We start from the raw sequence: 21394 nt of genomic DNA, 5'->3' as shown, positions 1-21394 counted from the left end.
CCCTGTATCAAATTCATCGTCACGTTTATGCTCACTACTAATTCGTCTAAGGCCAGCGGACCGATTCCAGCCTGGTGACGGTGCTCCGATTAGGTTATCAATGCAAGGTATGCTATTACTCCATAGCATGTGAAGGGTAAGAAAACGTCTTCGTGCCACAACGCAAGATGCCGCTATCAAATTCCGCGAGCTTACCTGCATAGACTACATTAAACTGCTCATGTATTCGTTTGTTGTGGAAACTCAATCAAACACTTTACCGCCTTAGTCCTCGTTTTTCCGAGGAGGCAAGGCGATGGCCTGTGATTAACCTGCTCGATTTAACCGGCTAGTTTCAGCCAAGTTATTGTAGCCCATGCACCATAGTCAAATCTAGCAAGTTCCCCCTTACCCACACCATTGTTTACAAATACAGTTCTGCTGCTACAACCAGCCGGTATTTCATGATTTAAGCTGTTAGTCGGGGTGGTCAATAGCGCAATATTTAAGCATGTTGCGCCATTAAGAAAAAGTCTATATAACAAATGCGAGGGCTTGTGAATGCCTAGATATTTGTGTGAAGGATTTTCATACTTTGAATTCGCGCTTGCGCGCTAGGAGTGGCAGTTTTTATGTTCCTCGCACCTCGAAGATATGTTGTGTGAAATGTACTCGCGCATCCCGACTGTGTGTTAATTCTTTTTTTTTTTACTTTTTAGAGTTTTTAAAGTAAAGCTTTTTTTTTGGTAAATTAACATCTGTCTCCGTGTCGTTCCTCGTTCCTCAGAGACAGTTTGTTCACCAAGGCGTAGTCATATTTGTCCGGGAAGCGGTCCAATCAAATGCAAAATCGTTTGAATGAGAATTTTTTTGAGAAACTATGACAGCTCTCAACTCTAAATGTGACTTACATTGTTGAAAAAGGCCAAACAAGACAAAAAAGATATCCGCAGTTACTGCTGGTATTTGTTTTATTAAAAGCGAACAAGGCAATAGGAATTAAATTAAAAGTGGAACCCAGAAGTCAGGCATTTATTGAATTAGAAAGCTACACTGCATCGTCGTAGTAGCTGACTGCGACTGGTTTAGCGTCGATGCTAACGACTTCGTCATCCTGTTCTTCAGGAGCTGGTTTGGCATCTGCGTCTGAAGTCGGTCCTCCGAAAGGCTGAGCGACTGGTTCAGCGGCAGGTTCTTCTGCAGGTACTGCAGCTGGCTCAGCAGCGGGTTCAGCAGCTGGTTCGGCAGGGGGCTCAACGGCCGGTCCCGCTGCCGGCTCAGCAGCGGGTTTAGCAACAGGTTCAACAGCGGGTTCGGCGGCTGGTTCAACAGCTGGTCCAGCAGCTGGTTCAGCAGCTGGTTCAGCAGCTGGTATAGCAGCGGGTTCCACAGCGGGTTCCACGGCGGGTTCCACAGCGGGTACGGGAGCGGGTTCGGCAGCGGGTTCAGCAGCCTGTTCAGAAGCTGGTTTAGAGGCCGGTTCAGCAGCTGGCTCAGCAGCCGGCTCAGCAGGGAGTTCGGCAGCGGGTTCGGCAGCGGGTTTGGCAGCGGGTTCGGCAGCGGGTTCGGCCGCGGGTTTGGCCGCAGGTTCGGCAGCGGGTTTTGCAGCGGTTTCAGCAGCTGGTTCAGCGGTGGGTTCTTTTACTGGCTCAGAAACATGACCTGTTTCAGAGGTGGGCTGCGGATCAGTTGGCCTAACGATCTCCTTGACAACCTTCTTAATTATTATCTTTTCAGTCTGAACTTCTTCAGGTTCAGCAGCGGGTTCGGCGGTCGGTTCAGCAGCTGGTTCAGCAGTAGGTACAGCTGGTTCAGCAGCGGGTTCCCCAGCGGGTTCGGAAGCTGGCTCAGCTGCTGGTTCAACAGCTGGTTCAGTAGCCGGTTGAGAAGCAGGTTCAGCAGCTGGCTCAGCGGCCGGTTCTGCAGCTGGCTCAGCAGCGGGTTCGGCAGCGGGCTCGGCAGCGGGTTCGGCAGAGGGTTCCTCAGCTGGTTCAGCAGCCGGTTGCTTGGCAGGCTCCGCGGCTGGTCGCTCAGCCGGTTCCGCGGCAGGTTCTTCGGCAGGTTCTCCAGCGGGTTCTTTTTCGGGCTTTGCAGGGGGTTCTATAGAGGGTTCCTTAGCCGGTTCTTTCACAGGCTCAACAGCGGGTTCCTTTGGTGGCTCAGAAACATGACCAGTTTCAGAGGTGGTCTGCGGATCAGTTGGCCTAATGATTTCCTTGACAACCTTCTTAATTATTATCTTTTCAGTCTGAACATCTTCAGGTTCTGGTGCAGTTGTTGTTGTTTCCTCGGGTGTTATGATCTTTGGTCTAGGTCTTATCGCGGGAGGACGAGGCAACTCAGTGCATTGTGCCCTCCACTGCCAGTCACATACGTTTAATAACTCGCTGAAATGCAGACCCGGTGGACACTCCATCAGCACCGGTGTACCCTGAAAAAGTAAACACTATGAAATCCATGTGTTTACGTTGCATATGCATTTGGCCTAAGAATTTTGCCTTTGTTCTACTAGGAATGCCTTCAAGTACATTTTATTTCTGATTATTCAGAAATGCAATAATTTTGTTTTTTTCTAATTAGTAAATGACTTGCGTTCCTTAATGAGTAGCCGTGTTCCGGAAAACAAACAGCGCAAGGACAAGGACAGATTGTTTGTTTGTTTTGTTTTGTTTGTTTTCCGCTAATATGAATGACCAACTAGCCCAATCGTCAACACTACTGAGCCGTGTTCCTTTTCCTCGACGTTATGTTCCATGTCGTTTTTCACATTTACGACATGTTATGGTACTGCTCTGAATTTGTTTAAGGGGTCGTGTGACGCAAAACAAAATCGGAGGTGTAGGCGAAATGGGTGGATTATTTACTAAACATGTTTAATTAATTATTAATTAATATATTCAATTTGATCGCTTGACCATAGGACTGCCCATTCAGCATGGCCGTCTTGTTTGAAAGTGTCGATGACATTGTCGTTAGCCCCCTCCATTTCCTTACGAGGTGCTTATTTTTTTTTTCTATAGGACACGTGAACAAACGATTCCTTTACACCAACTCAGATCTTATACCTAATGCCACGGCGGTGGCCCTTTGGGTCACACCTCCGGTATGGGGTGTGAAGAAGAAAACAAAAAACAAAGAAAAACCACTTCGTGTGGGATGGCTACTGCTACAAACTGAAGAATGTTACACCCCTAAGTGTGTAAAAGCGTTAGTCCAAATAATTACAGCCACGACTTCACCCGTTCAAAATCACCATTTTGACCTAACTACTCTTCTTAATCGTAGAAGAGGGTGTCGTTTTATTGAACACCCTTTCTTTTGAGGGGTGCAAAATGGGCGTGGAGAAGTATGATACGGGGAAGTGAGGTGAATGCTCTTTTTGAAGGGTGCTCGTAATGCTTGATACCCGCTTTGGCCGAGCTTGTTTCGCACGATGGCGAATTTTTCCCTCCGCCAATACTTTATACTTGTAGATACATCCATGAACTTAGATATACATAATGCAATACATGAAATATTGGCGATGCCAAAGCAACATATATATATACTTCATAATTGCGAAGCGGTAAGCATACAAATTTGTATATTTGCATTCTCGAGCAGACACCAGGGTCATGATTCTTCTCTCGTGCGGGATCCATTATGTATGTATTTCCCGTTTTTTGTTTTGTAAAAACAATATATGATGCTCCTTGTTTTTAATCTTGCCGCTGGTCAAATGCAATCCCCAGGATACTGCTAAGATCTAGCGCATCCTAATGTTTCGGTGTTCATTACCATCCTAACAGTGTTGCTTTAACACTTTTGGGTGTTAGCTCTGGAAGAAGTCGATTTACACCCTTAAGTGTGTAATACGTTTTAAAGTTTATGTTGTTTAGGCAGAAACCTGCCTTCTCGTCAAAACGTCCTATTATTGTGTAGACCAGGCCTGCACTGAAATAACTTGGGAATGTGTCAAGATCCGTCTTCACGTGCTTCCTCTTTGCCCGATATGTCGTAGAAATGGAAAAAGTTCTGTGAAAAAGAAAAACTGGACGCCGTCCGACCACGGTCGCCTGGTGAGGATGAACTTTGGGGTGAATTCACAAAGAATTGTTACCGTAAGATGAATTTCAATTGTTTCATTATGAAGGTCGTATAATTATCAAGTGTTCCAGACTTCCGGACCACGCTCAATGCGTCTTCAAATTCGAACGACAGCCTTCACGTCGACCACGCTAAACAGCCCGCAGACCATGTCAAGGTTATGAGCGCCGTCAACACAGTACTTCCGATAAGAAGCAATCCTAGGCCTCTAGAGGCTCGTAAATTCTTAGTGCGTTTTGAGTAAATCGGCTTGGCATAAACAGTATGATCAAGATAATGCTGTCTACACTAAGCGGTGGCGATGGCCGACTTGCTCTGTCTGGTTTAAATGGTTTGATTCTACGTCTAATTTTCAGTTCCGACGTTGAGCATCGCCGCTCTCTCTGCGCTTTTTTTTGTTGCGTACACAGCGACGTCGTAATTTATGATTTAGTGAGCAAAATCTCATCATGTGAATCACGATTTAGTTTCAATTCTGCGGCCACCGTGCGCAATGAATCGCCGCGTGTAAGATTATTCAAGCAAAGTTTTGTAGTGCAAAGAGCCTTGTTCATTTTTATTGATCGACTGAACTAGAAAACATTTGCGAAGAAGATGTAGAACTAAATTGTACACCTCCCCCCCCCCCCAAATAAAAAAAAAAGGGAAAACAATCTTGCAGATTTACATGTACGCCGAATATCGCCTTTCATTAATTCGTCCATGCAAGACGCAGCGCTTTTTGCCCACACCTTATCACCCATACACTGCACCGCTAACGTACGGCCAGAGCAAACGGACTGGTTTCCAAACACGGGTTCGTTTATAACTTTACCGGTTAAGCCTTCACCTGACCCGGACAGAAAGGAGGGAGGGGGAGGGGCGCTGGTGAAGTCACTGTATCGACAGCCGCGCTTTGTATCCAGATAAATTTTATTAACATTACAATCTTAACTTATACAGTTACCGGGGCTTTAAAATCACATACGTTTGTCGCAAACGACCACAATTTAGTTGAGACAGCAGTCTTTGACTTTTGGGTCTGTTCTCTTGGCTAGGTTTCACCGGGATTTTTTTTTTCTTTACAAAATGAACTTTTTAATGAACTTTTTAGTGTCTTTAAACTGTTTATTTATTTTATATTGATTTGAAACCGCAAAACTAACACGCGAGCAGATTGATGCATTTTACATTTTAAATCATTACCTGCCTCACCATGTTATTCATGATTTCCTACATGACTTGTATCAAAATTTAAAAGAAAGGGAGCGCTTAAATTTGCAAGAGTGAAACCAGCTGTGTGTTGTTAACATGTGTTTTACCAACGTGCACAAAATGTTTTTAGTGCGCCTTGTTATTTAATTAATTAATGCTAACTATATAACTTTCTAACTATTCGTCTAAGGACCGAGGTGTGAATTGGAAAGTTGTAGAGGGCATTGAAGAACACCCAATTAAGGTGTTTGCTACATTAAATGCTTTGCGCGCTTCTTTTCTTAACCAAAAAAAAGCATAAAAAAAAAATACATGACAACGCGCGCGCGTGTCGTGCTTGTACAGCTGTTAAGGCCCTGTTAAGAAGTGTCCAAACAGGACACTACAAAACGCACGACCCCGACAAATCGTGAAAATGGAAGCGGACGCTTCTATTTTTACGATTTGTCGGAGTCGCGAAAATAGTTGCAGGAGTCGTGAAAATTTCCACGATCACGACTTCTCTCCTCGCCTCCTCCGCTTTTCTCTGACGTCACACGCCACCTGCGTCTGGCTCACCTCGCCAACGCCCTCGCGTACCGCTGTCGCCTCGGCTCGAAGGCCAAGGGGGTCCGGCTTCGGGTGGATTTGGGACATTCCTGCGTCGAAGGGTGCGTTTCGCCCGCCTCGGATCTGCTTTCTTTGTCGAGATTCACTTTCGTCGTGATGGCGTCCGACGCGGTTCCGTATTGTGAGCGGAGGCCTTGAGCGATTGACCGACAGCCAACAGAGCGTGTGAGTGGCTCTCCGGACCTACGTGATGAGCAGAGCAAGGCCGCCGTGGAGGAAACGAGGGGCAGATTTGACGGGGGGATGTTTCCCCCCGGCAGCTTTGACGGAGGGAAATTTCCCACCGACGGCCTGAAGCGGAGCGCGGCACGATTTGCCGGAGTCGTGACTTTTGTAGTATCCTGTTTGGACAGGCTTTAACACAGATGCAACAGTTGGACTGCTCTACCGGGCACTATAAGGAAAACGCGTTTTCGGAAATCCTGTCACATCGCTGAAACAACAACATCCAGACAACATGTTGGTGCCGCCCGGAAACCGTGTTGGCCGATTTGTTGTCCGAATACTCCGTCGCATCGCACTGACGGGATGGCCAACACTGGGAACACTTCATTACCTTAGTTGTTGACCTTCGTTCGCGTGCGGCGCAGCCTCGCTGGAAATGTCATTCAACAATGTGCCAGTGCGTTCGAAGGGCCAGAAATCACCGCGGGACGGCGTCAACCAATGACTGTGATTAGGAACCTTGACACGTGGAGTATTTTACACCCTTCATTTGATCGAAATATTCTTCATTCGCTTATGAAGCAGATAGCCCTAGCCGAGGAAAGTGAGACCGCTGAGATATATTCGGAATTTACGCCACCGCATGAATTGTTTCTGCTCCGTTCTTGATTTCATTCAATTCCTATTTCTGCTGTAAAATTGAGTAAGCACCGTAAGTTCCGTAAAGCGTTTTTTGTAGCGTAGTACTGTGCTAAACTGACAGTGCTAAACAAGAAGACAGCGACCTCTGGCTTCCCTACTCGTGCCTTACGATCATGGACCTCACCAAAATAGCAGCCATTACAGACACCGCGAGCGGGGCCATCCCTGTTGACGGGGTAAGCATAAAGTGCCCCTGCTAGCTGTGTTTCGGCATTACCTTATTATCGGGGGTAAATTTTTTTCACCTCTTTTTTATGTCTTATAACAACAGCAATGCTTATCTTCTGCCCAGTGAGGTGGGAAAACTGTATACGAACCGCTCAAGTGGGCCTTTTAGTTTTTTTCATTTAAACGCACAGATCCATTCGAAATAAGCATGATGACCTAAGCATCCTTTTAGAAGGTTTCAAATTTCTTTTTGATGTAATTATGTTGACTGAAACGTGGGCTGACGCGAAAACTGATGTTCCAACTTTAGAACCATACAAAACCTACTCCGTAAACCGCTCTTCACCGCGAGGAGGCGGTGTTTGTATGTATGTAAAAACTAATCTTAACTGCACCGAAATTAGCGACTTCACGACAGTGCAACGCGATTATGAAGTTTTAACGGTCAAACATTCGAAGTGCGTGTACTGCGTAATATATCGCCCTCCGAATGGTGATATTTCTTGTTTCCTAAAGTTCATTGCTGACTTGTTTGATTTTATTGGTGAAAATAATCTCACTTTGTTCTTGGTTGTTCTTGGGTGGAGACTTAAATCTTGATATGCTCTCTTCATCATCGAGCCAGCTAGAGTTTTTCTCCTTATATCAGTCGTACGGATACTTTAACCCAATCTCTAAACCCACGCGAATAACTCCTTTGAAAGAGACATTACTTGATTTGTTTCTAACGAATGCCGACGAATCTCACGTGTCCGGAGGTGTCGTTGGAACCGCGATAAGTGACCACCTACCAAATTATATGCTTGTCAACTCGATGGTCGGGATACAGAGGGATGGAGATGACTGCCCAGTTTATTATCAAAATATCACTGCAGAAAATCTAGATGCATTTGAAGCTGAGATTTTCCGTACTGATTGGAGCACGGTGTTTTCGAGTGTTTCAGCTGACGAGGCATGTGATTACTTTATTGGGATTTTTACAAAGCTATATGATGAGAGTTTCGCGTACAAAAAAACAACTTGCCCACAGGAAGGATCGGAAGCCTTGGGTACGACTAAGGAGATAATCAAAATGAGGAGTAAAAAAAGACGCTCTCTACACCAAATTCATTAAATCCAGAAAACCAGGTGTGCTGGCGTTATTTAAAAAGCAGCGAAATGATGTTACAAGCGCGTTACGTAAGGCTAAGCGTACGTATTTTTATGCTGCGTTTGAAAATGAGCGACGAATATATATTATATGGAAGAAGCTTCTGCGGCGTGGCCCTTTCGAATCTACAGCAATGAAGCTTAACATCGACGGGGAGACGAGAGGTGGTTTGACGTTGGCTGAAATATTTAATGACTATTTCGTAAACATTTTAAAGAATGGTAACGATGCCGATGAATTTACATTTGTGAAAGGTGTCCCTGACACACCTTTTCTTGCCCCACCGACGCGGAGGAAGTGGCATCAGTTTTTATGAACCCTGGAAATAGCGAAAGTACTGACATAGATAGTGTTCAAGTCAAACCTCTGAAACACGTAATTATATCAATCACTCTTCTTTTAGCACATATTTCAAATTTGGCACTTCAAAATGGCCCTTTTCTTAGAAAAATGCAAGTTGCAAAGATTACGGTTATTTTCAAGTCTGGGGATAAAAACCACCTGGAAAATTATAGACCTGTTTCTGTGCTCTCAGTGTTTTCAAAGGGGCTAGAAAAAATAATACATGCCAGATTATACACCTTCTGCGAAAAACACTCTATCCTAACATCTTGTCAGTTTGGTTTTAGGAAGGGGCATTCGACGGAACTCGCGCTATTAAAACAGAAAGAACTAATTTTAAACAACATCGAAAGAAAATGGATTACCTTGGGGGTCTTTATTGATTTTTCAAAGGCTTTCGACCGTCTATATCATAAAATTCTGCTTCAAAAATTAAAGGCATACGGGGTGCAAGGAGTAGCCTCAACAATGAGCGAGAGTTTTTTTTTTAAATATCGGCATCAGTGTGTCGTGATCTATAGCCAGCGCTCTAGCTTAAGGAAACTAACGTCATGGGTGCCACAGGGGAGCATCCTTGGACCCCTTCTGTTTAACTTATACATCAATGATATAGTAAATATAAACGACAGTGCAGATTTTATCATTTGCGCAGACGACACCAATTTATTCTTTCCGGGGAAAGTTGTGCACCAAGTTTTATGTTGGGCAAATAGCGTTTCCCAGAAGATCAGTGAGTGGACAATCTCAAACTCTCTAGTAATTAATATAGATAAGACGAACGCAATACTTTTTCGATCCGAAAATAGAGTGTGTTCATCTACTCAAGGGCTTTCTCTCCAAGGGCGAAATATTGACTTTGTACAAAATGTGAAGGTTCTTGGTGTGATATTTAATGAGTACCTGAGCTGGGACGCCGAAGTACAATGCATAGCTGGCAGACTTTGAAAAGTTGTGGGCATTATTTATGAATCCCGTCATATATTACCCCTCTCGGTCTTAATTCTTCCTTATATCTCCCTCTTTTACTCTTGCTATAATTACTGCTTCCTTGTTTGGGGTAGCACAGGGACTACAAATATGCATCACTTGCACGTTCTCCAGAAGAGAATAATTCGAATTATATGCAATGCGGAGTTCAACGCTTCACACATTATAACTTTTCAAAAACCTTCATACAGTTCCAATTACAGAGCATTATAATTATAAGCTTCTTTTAACATATCCAACGTCTGTAAGGCAAAATCAACTTGTTTTTCTCTCAATCGCCAATATGAAGCGGAGAATGCGTGCATATGGAGGCCGTTGTGTTGACGCATGGTTAACGCCTCACTCGAGAACAGGCTACGGCCTCCAGATGTTGCAGTACTCGTTGACTAACGTTATAAATAGTACACATAGGCTGGGCACGGACTTGAAGGGTATGAGCAGAAAGGATATTCGTTCATTGTTTCTCTAGTGTTATTTGTGCCTATTCTTGATGGGACCTCCGACCTGCAAAAAATGTTCGTAAAGTACGTCAGATTTTTCTTGTTTTTGTTTTTTGTTTAATGCCGTGTTTTTTATCCTATCTAAACCTTGTTTTACGGGTCACTAGTTTGTGAAATAGTTTTCTCTTGTTGCTGGTGGGGAGGAGAAACTCTGTCAAGCGACAAGTCTGCTTTTTTTCTTCCTCCCCCTCTCCCCTGGAGAAAAACAATAAAGTTGAAGTTGAAGTTGAAGTTGACTGGCCTTCATAACAATCGTTGGAATACATATTTTTCAGCGGTGTCAATTTGCCTACACCTTGTTATGTGACCGTTTCATTCCCCGAAACGGCCTAGGGATTTTTGAATCAATTCAGGCGTCTGGTAGAGGCTGTTTCCAAGTTCCAAGAATCAAGAATAATGATCAGAGCCGCCGTTTTAATGCATCAATTTTTAATCTTTGCATCCATGAATTGTTTTCATTATACTTTATCAGCGGGTGAGTAGGCATGCTATTTTATTTCACTAGCACTAGTGTTAGCAGGTCTCTCGGCAGTTACAATTTCAACACCAGTCTAAACGTTCACGACCGTAGCTGTGACCATGTCGACAATCGCTTTCCGTAATTATGCAGTAAAAACATTCATCGAAATATTTCAGCTCCATGCCAGCCTTAAATAATTTCAAATAATGGTTTCTAGACATTTATTTGAGTAATATCTCAAAAGAGACATTGATAGGGAACTAGCTATGCCATCGGATCTATCTGTGCTGTCGCGTCGCCGGCCCGGAATTCGCCCAGCCAGCCACGTTGCCCAAGACAAGTTGCTGCTGTTTTTGTTGCCGAAAGCTGTCATACCGAGGCCACACTTTCGTTGTCCTCCATTTTGTGTTGCTTTTGCCGCAAGGTGACAGGGATGTCGAACAACACTGGGAGCAAGCAACAAGTTGCCCGACTCTTGGACAACATGTCCTGCTGCTCCTGTTGCCGTTGTGTGGCCTCAGTGTGACCGGGCCTTTAGATGTGCTCTGAAGGATCGATGTTTACTTTATCGCTGTCGCACTGTCCTAGACAGGGCTTTGCGGAAGCTGGTGCTCGCGCTTATGTTAGGTTCCTACACCAACACGAAACCCTGTCTCGGACGGCTCGCCAGTGATAAGGTGGACTCCGTTCCTTCAGATCACGTCTACGAACCCTGCAAGGGCAACGCGTAGACGCGTTGTCATATGGTCTTTTTTCATATTTCGCGGGCATTCTATTTAGCCTAAAAAAGAATCGCGCAAAGCGTATCATGCAGAAACCCCTTAATTGTGTATTTCTCAATGCTCTCTATGGCTTTCCAATACATACCTCGATCCTTAAATGAATTATTAAATTGTTTTCTAAATAGTCGTAACTAAAAAAATAACTAGGCACACCAAAACATTTCGCGAGCTTTCGGAAGACGTTTGCTAACACCGTACAGATAATTTCACTTCCGCAGAGCACTCAATTTATTGGAAGTTTTGCGCAAGTTATTTCGGACACCAGCATACAGAATGTTGTATAAATAACACATTAACTGGCATGATTTTTGTATTTCGACCCCTTTATGACCTCAATGTGTTTTTACAAAATGTCTCTAATGTTTGTTATAATAACTTTCAGGCAACAGGATACTTTAATTAAACAAATAAAAAAAAAAAAACACATTCAGCATATTTAGGCCGCCTTGAAGCCACAGCTTAGGGCGTTGAATTACGTCACCGAAGCAGACTGCTGCCTATGTTTATTATGTTTTAATAAAATTTCAGTCACTGTCTGATTTATTGCTTTATAAACATTCGCAGTAACCGGAGGCAGTGATGTTGGCGACTGAACAATAAATGGTGTAGTTTGCTCTGTTCTATCGTGTTCAGAATAAAACCTGATTATGGTAATTATAAAAAATAAGAAAATCCTGCGAAATCTAAGCATTGTCAAAAAACTAACCAAGGGAATCGAAGGGCATTTCTGACGGCCAAATTGTGCATCATGAGCTGTCTCTGCAACCTGGTTTGCACTTTTGCCTTGTTGTCTGGAGATATTGCTTCGAATGTTGTTTACTGATCTGCTGATCACGTCGCCTCACCTGCACACATTGGAAGAAAGTGGAGCAGTTGAACGGGTTGGGTATGTAGGTAACGTTGTCATCTTTAAGATCCACCGGCGGGCAGCCCCAGAACCGACCCTGAACCTGGGATTGCTGCAGCAGTGCTGTACAGGCGACGGCCAAGGCGAGTGTGAGCGCTTGCATCCTCCTGTAAAGCAACAAGAGTCTTTGATCCGGGTTGCTCTAGAAGCGAAGGTTGTGAAACTGTCTTAGCATGAATTTTTTATATATGTACTCATATAGCACACAATGCATATTTATTGGCACATCGTTTTACTGTCTCATATTTGTAACGTGAATTATGAGATTAATGCGCATTCACATCGATGATGCATGTAGTTGACCACGAGAGCTATCCGCAGTACCTTTAGCCTATAACATTTAAAAATATCTTACCTGATTATTCCATTAAATAGTGACAAATAATGAGTAGAATAATCCTTTATCAGCAAATCCTTGCTACTGGCATGCAGGTTGGCGTTATGAATCAAGGCATTTTGTAATCAAAGCTAATGAAAAATGTGGTTTCGAACTGCAAAATTTAAAATTTTGCAAACAAAGAAGTTAAGATTTTTTTCTTCAATTTGCTCCCCAGAAAAGTCAAAACAGTCAAAGTGAGCGATAAAACAACATAGCGTTTCTTAAAACAAATACTGAAAAAATAAACGCGAAGATAATTCACAATTTTCTCACAGCACAAACATTAACAGAATGACACGTAAATGTTTCTTTAATATTATGATCGTTTCCTAACTGTCCACCTTTATTGTGTGCAATCGTTTATGCCAATAAAGATAGCTTCGTCAATCCAGTCACTGAACGTTTGGAGGAAAATGTTATTCGACGTAACTGCTGTCATGTCACGGAAGCAGACAAAACAATATATTTGGTGGCACTCGTGCAAGTGTCTTTCTTAACGAACTACTTGGTTCTGGTTTGAGTATCATAGGTTATTGCTTTAAAAAAGAAAAACATTCTAGAACTAATACAAATAAAATATTCTGGGAGATGCAAGGCTATCGAGCGCAATCATCGCAGTATCGAAGCTTTACAGTGTGCTGAGCAAACTATGTACAGAAGTTGGCGTGATAAGTTCCAGATTGATTGGACAGTAGAAGAGATGGTACTTAGCGGAAATAGTGACTTCATTGTGCCAATATTCCTACCTGTATTCTGGGATGTTTTAACAGCATTCCAATATAAGATGCAAGCCCTTGTACGTATTCGCATTATAGGGACAAATGAGTTTTTTTTTAATCCATTTCAGACTTGGACAGCTTCTTTAGTACCTCCGCGGTTGTATACAAACTGACAATTTGTCCGTCAACAATGTCACACATATCGTGCCTTATTTTTCACATGGCATAAAAGCGCAATTACCGACGTAGCTCAACAACAGTAGGCATTATCAAATTGCATCCTAAGCAAGGAATCTCTAAGAATACACTCCACAGGTTGTCGTCGAAGATGGGGCAAGAAAAGCCATGATAGTTTGTGTTTTGTGACCAGACGTTTCTTCGAATGGCTTCGATTGGGACCAATTGGAGCGCTGCGATTGCTCGATTGTTACGTAGGGGTCCGAGACCCCGTGACGAAGCTAAATTTTTCTTCCGGTTTGCTTTGCTTTGTTTTTGTGATTTAACGCACCGCTGCTGAAACAATGTGCTCGATAGATATGTATTGTTCATGCTATTGCGGAAAACTTACGTACGATGAAAACCTAAGAATAAATCCGAATGCGTGAAGCGGAATGACCGTTAGTTTTGTGTAGGTTACGATGAAATCCTTCCACATAATGGAAAACGTGTAATATGGAAAGGTCTGTTGTAGACATCATTGGTATCCCTTTATAACCGACAGGTAGGGGCGTTTTGGTCCTAAGAATTAATTTTGTTCTTGACGCAGTCTTAAGAAACAGCGTGTGTGTTAAAATACCAAAAGTATTTTGTTTATATTTTAATTTGTGATATTGGGCATATTTTGATTTGAATTTTACTTCCCCGTGGTATTTTCAGTATATTTTAACTGACAAAACAACAATGGGTTCGTACTAACTTGTCTCTCTTGTTTACCTACACTATGTATCAAATTGAAATGTTACTAATATACGATGGGTTCTGAACTACACCTTGAAAAACTCTAAAGGTGTATGAAATGAATTTTCGGCTAGAGTAAATTGGGATTTTACTAATCGCATACCATTTAGTGGGCCAAAATAAAACGAGTACACGATAGTAGAAAGCTTGAATCCTGCCGTTTCGTTACAAAAATGTAACAATATAACGGATTTTAGTACTTCACAGGGAATAAATGTCTCACAAAAGCAGGCACTCACTGAATTACAGACAGAACATACGCCCAGCGCTGAGCCCACAGCTCCTGTATTTTGTCTTCGTTTTCTTCTTATTGTTAAAACAAAATGTGGTACTTGTATCACTTTTTTCTCTCTCCGCCTATTAAAACAAATTCGTAAAATGGTCCGCGATTTTCATTTTAAGTAAGGTAAGGGAATTCTTTTGCAGATAAGGTGATAGATGGGCAGCTCACGCATCCATCGTCGAGCTAACAAAAGAAATAATTGAAGCTTCGCTTCAATTATTTCTTTTGTTAGCTGATTGTTGCTTCGGTCAAGCACAATGCAACTACGTAGTTGTGCTGCACACCCGCAACCCCGGCACTGCAGACCCAAACGTTCTGAGTTGGCTCAAGCAATGTTATTGTGGCGTTCGCGAAGTCGATCGTTGAGGCACCGTCCAGTATGGCCGATGTAGCGTAAACTTTATTTCTCAATTCTCGTGTCCCAACCAGACTGTTAAAAAAAACATCATTTTTCCTTTCAGGGGCCCTTTAAGTGACGCTGGAAAATCCAGCACTTAGGCTTGCTTATTTAGAAGGCGTTGTTTTGACACGCTGGGACTTTTTTCTTGCTTTTTTATGTTTTTGTAGATTATTTTCTTCGTTTGTAACCTGCTGCGCATGCTTATCCTGAACTATTCGCGGGCGCTTGCCAGCAAATAAAACTAGTTGAAAGTTTCCCTTGTCCTTGTCCACTCCGTGTTCACCCTCTTTGTTTTTACATACAAGTTTAATATGTGCCATGAATCAAGTAGCCCGACAAAAAGTCTCGCTATATGTATTTTCGTTTACATGCCAAGCTATCAAAATACTGCTGACGCCCCAGTGAAGTAATATTAATACATCATGGACCGTCTGAGGGCCTTTCAGCTCTATACAGTACCCCGAATTACAAGCAGCCTTCAAAGCACAAGCATCCGCAAGATTACGCACGCAGCGGCGACAATGTGAAGCACAAAGGCTAAGTAAATTACCTTGTAAACTTTATCGTATAATCCAGTAATTCACACTACATTATTTATTTTTATTTGTCTTGTTCTAATAAATTCATCTCATTCGATAAGGTCATTTGTCACACCTGTTACCAGGAGCTGATGATTTTTTTCGATGTTGCGTACGAGCCCTGCTTACAATACTTCTCTATTTACCTTGAAGTTGTACCACAGCCAAAGCTACGGGCAGCCAGACTCAATTACGAGCCAACTAGGAACCACGTGGTATATCGCTCGGACGTCTGTATCTGGAAGGGCAGTTATACGTACGACGACATAATGTACCACGTTGCTTCCATGGTGAGTGGACCTGGCCACCCGTAGCTATGTATGTGCTCCATTTTATATGGTGACACGAAGTTTAAAGTGGTTTATTTATTGTCACGAATAATAATTAATGCATGGCTACATGACGAGTAACGATAGCGCAATCACTCCGTAAATCTGTAAATATGTTATTTTAGGTTTGCCCTAATAGTATCTACTTTTTACTTTCACAGAGAAGCCCAGAAGACGAGGTGACGCCCAGAAGAAGACACACATACCACGCCTGAAATACGGAGGAGACGGTGCTATGCTTGTCCCCTTTTTGTGTTCCCTCGTCCTCGTGGTATGTCAGTATGATTGCTCACGAGGTCGCCTGCGCAATCAACCTGATCTTTACTTATTATATTAAAATATTACTTCTTGCAGCTCTCCAACTAAAGTTCTCCGTGCAAGAAAAACATAAGCGATGTTGTTACGTTCTTTTCATTATTTTTGCTTTTTCATTTCTTCCTTGCATATAAACACTTCTGTGGATATTGAGTATTTCTTCATAAAAAGCTCACTTTCGCGTGATTACGCCCTGCGAACAATTCCTCAGTGAGCACTCACTCAATCAGAAAGTATTGTCAGGGTAGAACCCCGATTGCAATATTATTGAAGGAGAACCCGATCTCTACACTTCAAAATTTACGTGTAAAACTGAAGCGCAAGGATTAGCAGAGCGGGCGTAAGCCCAGTCGCTTTGTTAATCCCTGTCTTACGTCAGCTCGGTCCGCTCGGACGCGAATCTCCTCCGGTGGAGTCTCCAATCAGACAAAGTTTGCGCAGTAAATTTCTTTCGTATCTTCAGAAGGATCTGCGCATCCGGGAAGCAAAGCCTAGATAACGCAAATCTTGCTCACTCCTTTCCGCCAGCCATAAAGCTTGAACACAATTTAGCTGACGTCATACAGGTGCGTTGATAACATCCGGGAGCCAGTGACTCGCTCTACCCCACCGAAATAGCTTCTGAGTAAGAACGATTAACCCCAGGCACCGCGCCAGAGAAGGACCTAACTGGGCACAAGGTTGGCAGTCCTCAGGGCCTAACTTGGGCCTAATAAGGTTTTGCTCGAAGGAGTTGGTTAGTACCAGAGTACTTTTATATTGCGCTCCTGTGGCATTTTTTTCCATGGACACCTAAATCGCCAAAGGGCCGAAAATGAGCCAAAGATTCTTTGCAACCATTAAACAAGCAGTGAAGCCGGAATCTGGCAGTTGTTTTGGGAATTAAGGCCCAACGTTGCCGCTCGAGAAGCGAACAACCAGAAGTGAAGGCTAACTCTGGCACTTGTCTGGCGATGTAGGACCACAGATGCCAGATGACAGCCAAACTACCCCCTGTGAAGCCTCACCTTTTGCTCGCGTTTGGCGAATTGAGGCCAAGATATTCAGACTTCCAACTAAGAAGGTCATTTTTGGCTCTACCTCTGCTTCTCCTGGCATTTTAAGGTGGACAAAATCCAAATTTCGACCCAAGCATTTCAGATGCATGGTACGAGACATTCGTAATCTCTGTCTGAGTCAAAAGAAACTCAATGTAGGTTCAAGATTAATGTATATTTATAACCGCAACTAAAGCTTTTCACTGAAAAAAAAAGGAAGTACGGAATGAATTTTGATTAATTTTATATGACCATGAGACTTGTAGTCAACGACGATATTTGATTTAAGAAATATTATGTTTATGCGTACCGGGTCAGAAGTTAACCTGGGGACTTCAATCATATTCAGCCGTGGACCCGATGACAAAAGATATGTTTCAAAATAAAGAGCACCAATTAGAGCTTGTCTTCAATACCCTTGCAAATGTGACAATATTGCAAACAGTGAAGTAACGTCAATCCATCAGCACATTTGCGATAAAAAATTAACGCCACATTTTATTTATTTAGGTCTGAAAAATCTGAAGCTGAGAGAACTAATTATTAAGCCCTTTTTATGAGTATTGGTAACTTTAGAGCATCTTTTTTTAGTTCGCTGAGGCAGCCTAATCATTGTCTAAAGAGAACTTCGATAAAATTTAGACATCTTAATGGAAAAACATTTGCATTCAAATATAAAATTATTTGCGACAGACGCAAATTCTGAGATCTATAAAGACAAACCTCGTTGTGACAGGTTGAATTAATATCAAGTATTGCTTCTATGAAGGTGCATGGTGATTTCCGAAAAGGCAGCCAAATTGTTGGTTCACAAAGTACACATCTCACAGAATAAAGGTTGATGTTGTATTGGACTCTGCCAAGGAAATTATTGAGGGAAAACTAGTGAGGCTCGGAATGGTAAGTTTATAAAATATTTTTCAGTAACTAACGTCATAATTAGTGAATATAAGTGTTTAGTTTCAAGTTTCAAAAGGAAATATTTTGGACATCGTCAAAAATAACTAAATCCGCACACTTTACACAAATCGAAAGTGCGCGCACAATTTTACGGGGTTTTGAAACGAAATTTAATTTGAAGCTGATTCTAGGTTTGTGCGCCTTTATTCGAGCGCACCTTTGCGCTAGCGGTGCTGGTCTCTGGCGCCAAAGCACACATCCTACGTGTGCTGCCGTGAATTCTTCGCATTACGGATGTCAATAGAAAATTGAAGCTAATACTTGCCATGGAATTCAAAACAGCAAAGCCTATCAAGTGGCCAGCTCACGCCACCAGTATTGCTTTTCTTCGAAAGAGGCGAGGTGATAGTCAGGCGCTTTGACCACAGAGAGCCGTACCACTGGCGCAAATATGCGCTCTGACATGCAATCTAAACTTTAAATAACCTCGAGATTGAGTGTATTTGTTATGGTACGCTGCTGCGTGCTTCACGTGGCTTATATTTTTGCAAAGTGGGCTGATTTAGTATTCTTTGATAATGCCCGAATATTTAAAGTGAAATCAGAGCTTTACACCAAGTTATCCAAAACCTTCATATATTTATTTTTCCCTCTACCTCAAAGCTTTACATTTACTAAATAAAAGTTCATCTGACAAAAGCAAACCTTAAACTAAATCTGCTGAACGTTAACAATAAGTACAAAAATACTATTTGGCAAAGACAAAGGCGGAATCAATCTTTCTTTCCACGGTGCCTAAGCCTGCATACTATTATATAGTAGTAAGGGTCCAGGCGAGCTGGTGAATGGTTATGGTTCTCAGGATCTGGTTCTTTCAGCTTCTCAGGTTCTCAGGTTATTCAACATGGCTGCATACTGTGTTCTTTTGACTCGTCAAAATATAACTTTATACCCGTTTTCTGCGAGCATGTCAACATAAGGTTACACGATGAATGGACCTGAGATATATCACTCTGGCGTGAAGATGTGTAGCATGCAAAAATATCTCCGTTATATTTCTTACGTGGCTTAGCACGTAATAAAAAAAAGCAGCTTAACGCTTCGAAAACACAAGTATAATTGTTTACCTTTACACGATTTCTGACCTATCGAAGTTGTCGTTTCAAATGTAGCCGTTATTCGTTAACTTTTCCTAGTAAAAAGGTTAGCATATCGTGTTTACAAACTATGCCTATAATATAGAGCACATAAGGACACTTTGTGGTATATTCTGTTTTGTCGGATATTCCCCAGTGGCCCTGAGAACGTTAAACATAAAGAGCTCAAGCACTGCTCACCTGTTTTGGTTAGTCCCTCGGGGTTCTCGTCGAGAGCATGAACTGCCGCTATCAGAGGCCCGAGCTTTTATTTTGTGGCCCTGGGATATGGTGTCGTAAAGGCGTTGCGATGGGCTCCCAGATAAAGATGCAATGTGACGCCATTGTCCCACCGGCCCTCGTTACAAACCGTGTGGGCCGTTCACAACCGGTGCAAGAAGGTGCAATGCTCTACGCATTTATGACTGACGCATACGATTACACTTCGTCTCATACATGGCGAACGCCACTGGAGCGAGTGCGTGACCTTATCAAGCGTGTCATTTGTATGAGAGCCTGGGCAAATAAAACGCTATATAAAGCTACGAGCTCTCGCCAATGACTTTTAAAGAGTTGCACTCTAGCTATGAAAGGAATTTATTTATTTGACTTTTATTGGTGCTTTTAAACAGCCCGTGGGCTTATGGAAGTGTGCACTGATTGTCAAACACATATCACATTGATGCTGAACGTTTGTTGAAGAAACAATACAAGGTCATTGTAAATTAAGAAAATAATGTACACAAGGTAGCCGAAAAAAAGCATTGCTGGCAGAATTTGTGAAGCTTGTTAAAAATGTGTTGTCAATAGAAAAGTAAATTGAACACACCATAGTCGATAAAACAGTTCTCGCAGTTACATACGGTCTGAATATAATGCTGAGACAAGAAAGTTTTAAAAACGAAAGGTTCACACAGCGTCTTTCTACATAAATGGACTGGCTAAAAAACATAAACACAAAGCGTTTTAGCAGAAATTGAATGGTGACCTCTTTCTGCAAAAATATATCTACATCAGGCGTGTAGATCACAGCCTACATATTAATCGCATGCTGGATATGATCCAGAGGTCTTATGCTTTTATACTCTGAACAACCGAATGCACGATAAAATTGCAGAGCACTACTGTTAGGTACACAAATTGAAACACCAGAGGTTAGTTTTGGACATTTAGTGAAGCCGTGGAGACATTCGTCAAAAATGATAAATCTCGTGCCTGCCTTCTTTAGGAGGTACTATAGGGTTCAAAAGAGTATAAACTATCGGAGTAGGACGTACACCCTCTCAGCGCCCTATTCTCCACCCTACAGTTTTATCAGTTTCCAGAGGCCTCCAGGCGGCTCAGCATGTGTAGACGGCCACGCGCTCCGCTGTTCGCATTTCATTTGTGCTCGATAGGGGCACAAGTCCTCCTTACCAAAGCCCGTTCCGGATTGGTCCTTACTGAAGACATCATCACAAGATGGGAATAATACAAGCAACACAAAACGACGCAGATCCCCTCGGCTCTACTACTTTGTGAGCAGTGTCGACAGGAACCGCCAACGGTCATTCATCTACTATGGTCCTGCCCGGCTCTCGCAGCCATTCGCAACAAGCACAAGCCACCAGGAGTTCAGACACTCCACGAATGGATATATCCCAATGACCACGCCAGCGCAACGCTGCTTGCATTGTGGAACTTTGCCAAGGAGGTTCACCTTGTCAGCAGAACATGAACTTCAGACTGCCCCCACCGTTCTTCCCCTCTCCCCACACCAGCCACAGAGCCACCCTGATGCAATAAATTTATTCATTCATTCATTTGTACTCAATAGTACACTAAAAATAAGAAAAAAAAGATGGTCTTAAAAGAATACCTGGAGAATTTGTTCTACTAACTATTGAAATGAAGTTAATAACAATGGGAATCTTTGTAGACCTAACAAAAGCGTTTGACCTAATTAACCATGAACTTTTACTACAGAAATTAAGTGCTTACGGGGTTCGTGGTGTTGCTCTCAATCTAATAGAAAGTTATCTATCAAACAGATGCCAAATTGTCACTTTAAATGGCACTATTTCAACAACTAAACCTATTACCATCGGTGTTCCGCAAAACTCAATATTAGGTCCCTTTCTTTTTTTAATATATAATATTAATGACCTGGCAGCCTATTTACAAAAAGATTGTGTTCTTTATGCCGTCGATACAAATATTTTTATATCTAATGCAGGCGCGGCAGAATTATACATGGAAGATAATAACACTTTAGAAAAGCTAGCTAAATGGCTAACCCATAACAAATTAGTTCCCAATATAGCGAAAACAAACTACATAATTTTTGCCCC

General features: G+C 42.5%; 1 protein-coding gene across 1 annotated transcript; it reads right to left on the bottom strand.

The window, feature by feature from the left end:
• Positions 1-925: 925 nt before the first annotated feature.
• Positions 926-19525, bottom strand: LOC8024049 (coiled-coil domain-containing protein 8 homolog). The gene is made up of 3 exons (XM_002404105.4): positions 19266-19525; positions 11970-12138; positions 926-2410 (listed from the first exon to the last, which is right to left on the bottom strand). Exons 2-3 carry the CDS (start codon positions 12132-12134, stop codon positions 1028-1030), a joined length of 1548 nt encoding a protein of 515 aa, XP_002404149.3. The 5' UTR covers positions 12135-12138; positions 19266-19525; the 3' UTR covers positions 926-1027.
• Positions 19526-21394: the final 1869 nt, after the last annotated feature.

The sequence above is a fragment of the Ixodes scapularis genome, unplaced genomic scaffold (assembly GCF_016920785.2).
Source record: "Ixodes scapularis isolate PalLabHiFi unplaced genomic scaffold, ASM1692078v2 PGA_scaffold0__279_contigs__length_252992795, whole genome shotgun sequence".
Taxonomy (NCBI): Eukaryota; Metazoa; Arthropoda; class Arachnida; order Ixodida; family Ixodidae; genus Ixodes; species Ixodes scapularis.
The sequence above is the reverse complement of the archived record's forward strand: the minus strand, read 5'-3'. Positions and strand labels throughout refer to the sequence as shown.